This window comes from Hipposideros armiger, unplaced genomic scaffold (assembly GCF_001890085.2).
Source record: "Hipposideros armiger isolate ML-2016 unplaced genomic scaffold, ASM189008v1 scaffold_755, whole genome shotgun sequence".
Taxonomy (NCBI): Eukaryota; Metazoa; Chordata; class Mammalia; order Chiroptera; family Hipposideridae; genus Hipposideros; species Hipposideros armiger.
Genome location: NW_017732105.1, coordinates 124,269 through 130,886, shown reverse-complemented (window position 1 = coordinate 130,886; position 6,618 = coordinate 124,269). Strand labels below are relative to the sequence as shown.

The 6,618-nt window shown below is 33.9% G+C and overlaps 1 protein-coding gene across 1 annotated transcript in view; it reads right to left on the bottom strand.

Annotated features, from left to right (window-relative positions):
- The window catches only part of EFCAB7 (EF-hand calcium binding domain 7), a 62,399-nt gene that overhangs the window by 33,666 nt on the left and 22,115 nt on the right, over positions 1-6,618 (bottom strand). Inside the window, exon 7 of the mRNA XM_019628203.1 lies at positions 50-263. Coding sequence (XP_019483748.1) covers positions 50-263 — 214 coding nt within the window. The remainder of the gene's footprint in view (positions 1-49; positions 264-6,618) is intronic.

Sequence of the window (6,618 nt, the reverse complement as noted above, 5' to 3'; positions counted from 1 at the left end):
GTACGTAACCACATTTCTTAAGCAGATTATTTTCTTCACTAAATAGGACTATCAAATACATCAGTATTTACAAAGAAGGCATAAATTGATATCTTTAAAAATAAACAAAATTTAAACTTGCCTTCAACTTGACTCAGGTTTAATGGCTTAATTGTTAAATAAACCATTGATCTCTGAGGAATTTGCATCCTGTATTGATGACTAATGATTTCACCATCTTCTTCTAAGAAAAAGCAACCTTTTGATTGCACACATTGCCATTCCTGAAATAAAGGAAAAAATTTTTTTCAAACAATGTTTATTAAATGTTTCCAGCATGCATAGCAATGAAGAGAAACCTGAGGAGGATATTAAAGAAATGTCAAATAGAGCCATTGCTCTCCAAGAATTTGCAACGTTATTGAGAGGTAAAAAAATAGACATGACATAATTCAATTATAACTGATAGTAGTATATTAGAACAAAAAAAGAATTATGTATGTAAAATAATATTACAATTCCAGTTCCTAAAATAGTGCCTGGCACATTGTGTAGGTGTTCAATAAATGTTTGTCTGACATAGGTGTGTGGGGGGGGAGGATCAATATAAACTGAGAGGGTAATCCATGCACTGTATCTTGAAGAATCAGCAGAATTTAGATAATGAAACTTTAGAAAAAAACATAATGAAGAAATAAAAAAAAAATAAAGTTCATAAGCGTGGAAGAAGTATTGAAGGAAAGTGATAAATAAATATGCTGCTGCAATAGTCACGGTGAGCTTAGTGCTTGGAGCATAGTAAGAATGAAGAAGTAAGGACTGCTAAAACTGATATGTTCAAAGAAAAAGAGATAGGACTTTGTATTTAAAACACAAAGTATATGTCAACCATAATTGTTTCAAGTCTAGGTAACTAAATGAAATGAATGAGTTTCACAGCTATAGCAAAATGATGATAAACATCAGTTTTGAGAAAGACCTTTCTATAAGATTGGCTCTACTCTCTCTTGGTCTAGCCAAATCCCTTCTCCTAGTCCAAACAACTATGTCTATCTGGGATCTTATAATTTGAATTAGGCACAACTTAAAGATGGTAACTTATGAAGAAAGTAAAGAATTCTCTATTGACGTTATCAGAAATTGTGCCATTACCATAGATGTGTACAAAAATGTTTTTCACTTTATCATTAGTAGGCTTGCTTACCTATACTGTAAGATATATTTCTATTCTACTCCTAATGACTTCCAAAAATAAAGTTACTTTACAAAGAATGATTCTGAAAAATTATCTGTAAGGATATTTAAATAATAAGTTCAAGCTTTGATAAAATTAAGATAACTACTGAAAAGGTACGCATTGCTGCATAACAATAATATCAAAAATATTATTAATCCATTATAGAAAGATTTATATAGCACTGAAAAGACAAGAACATAATTTACATTAAGATCAGTTTCTCATTCACACTTTTAAAGCCTAAATTATCATAACATGTACTTACACATCATTTTTCTATTACATAAATCATAATTATTTTCATATTATATTATTTTCATAGCACCAAATACATTTAAAGTTAGAAATTTAAAAATAGGAAAAAAATCCTCACAGTTCTAGCAACCTAGTTTGATTTTTATGTAATGTTTCCTAATGTTGGCCTTATATAAAAAACGATTTTTCACATTCTAATTAATATTATTTTATGCTCTGCCTTTTTCATTTAATGTTATATCCAAAACATTTTGCTATTGAAAAAGTGGTACAAAGTTGGAGGACTCACATATCCTGATTTCAATACCTACTACAAAGCTACAGTAATCAAAACAGTGTGGTGCTGGCATAAAGACAAATATATAAACCAACAGAATAGAAAACCCAGAAATAAACTCGCACATTTTTGGCCAAATGATTTTCAACCAGGGTACGAAGACTATCCAATAGGGAAAGGACAGTCATTTCAACAAATGGGACTGGAAAAACTGGATATCCATATACAAAATAATTAATTTGGACCCTTATCTTACATCATATATAAAAATTAACACAAAATAAATCAAAGACCTAAATGTAAGTACTAAAACTATAAAACTCTGAGAAGAAAACATAGGGGAAAAGCTTCATGACATTAATTTGGCAATGATTTCTTGAATATGACACCAAAATCACAGGCAACAAAAAAANGCTCAGCGGCTGCTCAGCTTGGGCCGGGACTCGAACCGCTGTTGCTCAGAGCTCAAACTCTTGAGCGAGCTCTTAACCAACTGAGCCACTCAGCCGTCCCTAGAAGCCATAACCTTTTAGACTGGCCAGATGTAGACTGACACCCAGGAATTAAAAGTAGTTTTTGCTGCTTCCTAGTATATGCTATCCCTTGAACCTCCCTTATCTGCACATATGATAAAGGGAAAGACTTTCATGGGCACAAAAGTCTTCTTAAAGAAAATAATTGTGAAACTAAAACTAAAAATAAAAAATCCTTTGTAAATATGACATATTACAGATAACCAGAAGCCTATACAGTAAAGAAGTAAATAGAAACTCATTCAAACTTTATTACAGGCTTACTATGTACTAAGATTTTACACATGTAATCTCATAAGAAAGTAATTTTATCCAAAACAAAATGGGAAAGGCTATTGTTTTAGACAATGCTTTATCTTGAACTTAACTTTGTAGTCAGCTCTGAAGAGGAGTTTAGTCAAAACATTAAGTTTGTCATTTTATTTGTTTCTTGCCTATAACTATTCTTGTCTGTTAGGAAGCCTACAATAAAGACTTTTATATAACATTCCATCAGGGAAATGTTTGTCTGTCATTGGACCTATATAAAGATTAAATATGATATTGCAGTAAGCCCTTGAATAGTATTATTCCTGTTATTGTGTAGCAGATGTATTTTGTAGTCCTCATAAAACCAATAGCCACATTTATGTATCTGCTTCATATATTTGGCCTCTGAGTAAATACATAATTACAAAAGATCAGAGTAAACCCATGGACAACATATAAAACCATTCAAAAGCATTTCTTCAGATCAATCTCTTTTTTAATGCTGAGTCAAGCCTGAGGATAGTAATCTTGAAGTTTTTCTTTTTTGCAGTAGTAATATAAGTAAGACAAACATCTAAAACAACTTTTCAAAGTCTTGAATTGCTTGTACTTAGAGGGAAAAAGTCCACTGGTATCAACCATTTTTTCCTGAGTACAACAAAAAATGTTCACATGTGAGGCATCAGGGCATTTAGAAAAGAGGAGAGTAAAGTATAATGTCACACAACTTATAAGTTAAGAAGCTAAGACTGCCAATCAATCCTCCATTCTTAAATCTCAGCAAACAAGAAAAGTTCCTTCACAATTAATAAAACATATATAATATGCCTAGTTTTTAAGTATTGCATATACCTTAATTGCAAGGGGAGATACAAAAGTTAAAAAAAATAAAATATAGAAAAACTATTATTTTCTCTGAACTTGAGCTCACACTATATTTTTAAATTAGACATTAGAAAATAAATATATATACTTCTCTATTTCGTAGTTCAGTAAAACACATGAGCTGTAGATTTGCTTGACTCTCATTTTCCTTAAGAATATACAAGGCAGTATCAACTGATAACCACGGCGATGGTTTTCCTATAAACAAAAAACCCAAAATCTTAAAATAAGCAATCACTACTTACTCTTCCTATCTAAAAAAGAAGTTAGTGGTTTCTTTACCCTTTGGGTTTTTTTTTTTTTTAGAAATACACATTCTATTTTTATACGTAAACATAGCATTTGCAATAAGGTACGTACTTACATACAGTGACCTTGTTAGAAACATTCTCTATATACACACTTTCTAAAAATTGTAACTTTTGTTCAACTCATCAGAGAGCTGAAGTTGCAGGGCAAACAAGTAACTGAAATCCAAGAAAAGCCAAAACTTTTAAAGAAAGATGGAACACAAGCACTGGCTTACCTGTGGAGGAGCAGCAGAGGAAGAGATGTCAGATACCACCTATGTGCTGACAACTGCAAAATTTGTATCACCAGCTAGAACTTTTCCTTTGAATATCATACCCACATAACCAACTTCCTAGTTGACATTTCCACTTGATTCCTATGTCTAAAACTGAGTTTTCCCAACACCTTAAAAAAAAAACCTGTCCATCTAAACTTTATCTCCGTTAATAGTAACTCATGCCTTTCAGTTGCTCAAGCCAAAAATCTTGGAATCATGTTTACCTTTTTTCTTCTCTCACATATCACAATGAATCCTTGGGAAATCCTATGGTTCAGCCTTCAATATTTATCCAGAATCTCTTCCTCTTATCCTCTCTATACTCCAGTTCAAAGTATAACCAGCCCCCTTCTAGAATTCTGCAAATGCATCCTAGCTGGTCTCTTTGCTTTCTCCTGGGGACCCTTCAGTCTACTTTCAATACAGCAACCGGACTGCTTTTGTAAAAATTATGTCCTGTCTCTACCCAAAATCTTCTCATGAAGTCGAGAGTTTAAAAAATGTTACTTCCACCCTAACAATAAAAAAGGGAGCATAAACTACAAAATCATAACTTTTCTTGAACCCATCAGAGCTGAGGTCACAGGGCAACCAAGTATCCTGAAATCCAAGGAAAGACAGACCCTTTAGAGAGATGAGATGCAAGCACTGGCTTATCTGTGGTAAAACACAGGAGGGCAAGATGTCAGGTACCATACAAGTGGAAAAAGAAATCAGAGGGCAGAGAAATCTTTGTAGAAATAAAGTAGAAATTTTTCTAAAAATATTGAAAGACAAGCCATAAATCCAAAAAGTTCAGAGAGCTCCAATCAGCATAAAACCCAAAAAACAGAACAAATAGCATTAACAAGAAAAATAAAACCTACATAGACACACAGTCAAACTGTTGAAAATCAAAGATAGAATCTTGACGGCAGCCATGGGAAATCCTCCTAAGGGTTCCTCATTTCTCTCAGAGTGAAAGCACAAGTCTTTATTATAATTTTAAAAAGAAAGAAAGAAAGAAAACTACTTGATTTTGTTCTTGTTCCTCCGTCGTCATCTACTACTCTCTCCTTACTTCATTTTAGCCGTTCTAGCACTCTAGCCACCTCGCTGTTCTTCTACAGCCAGGCACACGCTCACCTCCTCCACTCTTCATTCACCCTTTCACCACCCCCTACATCCACAAAGCCTACTCCTTTGTCTTCTGTGGAAGACAGCCAAAATGGCTGTCCCCGTCTGTAGCCACAGCCCTTTGCAATGTGACGTTGCAGCTCCTCCATCAAGAGGTCAAGTCTATTTCTTCACCTTTACATGTTTGGCCTTCTCTTGTGACTTGCTGTGAACAACAAAATGTAACAGAAGGAAGGCGCCAGTTCTGAGCCCAGGCCCGGGAGGCCCTGTGGTGCTTCTGCTTTCGCTCTCAGATCCCTGTTACACCATGAGAACAAGTCCAGGCTGATTTGCTAGAGGAGAGGATATTACACAGAGCAAAGTGAAGCCGTCCCAGCTGAGGCCCCATACAGAGTAGAGAGCCCAGCCAAGATCAATAAAGCCAGACTCCAGCAAAAAACTTGCAGGTGACTACAGATGCATGAATGAGCCCAATAGAGAAAAGTCAAGCCCAACTGAGGCCACAAGAACTGTGTAGCAGACCAGCTCATGAGTAAACAAATGTTTGTTTTAAGCCACTGAGTATGGGGTAGTTTGTTATGTAGCAACTGAAAATTGATACATTTTAAAAGTCTTTGCTCAAATGTCAATTTCTTAATGAAGCACACACTAACCATTCCATTTCAGTGGCACCCTTAGTCCCTCAGCATTCACAATGCCCCTTTCCCTCTGTTTTCCCCATAGCACTAACCACCTACTAACATACCATGTCATTTACTGTTTATCATGTTTATTATTTATTGCTTATTTCCCCTACTAGAATATAAATTCATAAGGGTAGATACTTTTGTCCCTTTTATACTCTGATGTCTCCTAAGCACCTATAATGACAGTATATAAGGACTTCAATAAATATTTGATAATAAAGGAACTTTTTCATAAGAATACAGAGAATTAACAACTACATTGAATTTGCAGGCCTATCATAATACCTTTATCTGAAAAATAGCTATTGTCGTTGTTATTTGAAAGTATCAACTACCAAATACTATAAGTATCCTACAAGATATACAGTGAAAACTTTCAGAATCTCTATTTTAGGAGGAAAAAAACTGGGAATGGGGAAGAACCCTCTAGGAAGGAAATGTTTATATGTAAACATAATAAAATAAAGATTGCTATTTAGGACAATCAACATTAAAAGGATATTGAGGAAAAGAACTCTTATGGACATTTTTACTAGTTAAAAATTACATAATAACAATTTAAGACACTGGGAAATCACTAATTTTCATCTGGCATTTGTGTACAAAAAATAATAATATTACAAAAAAATAATAATAAAAGAATAGTACCATGAATGCAGAGATTATAAGTAAGAATTGTCTAAGTCATGTAACATAGGACTTGAAGTTATTCAAAAATACTTGCAATTCATATTGCCTTAAATTATGTTCCTATAGAACTTCTCTTAAACAAAAATTGTTTTGAGCGGAGCTAGCTGCGCTCTCCACAACTAAGATCGGAGCGCAACAACTTG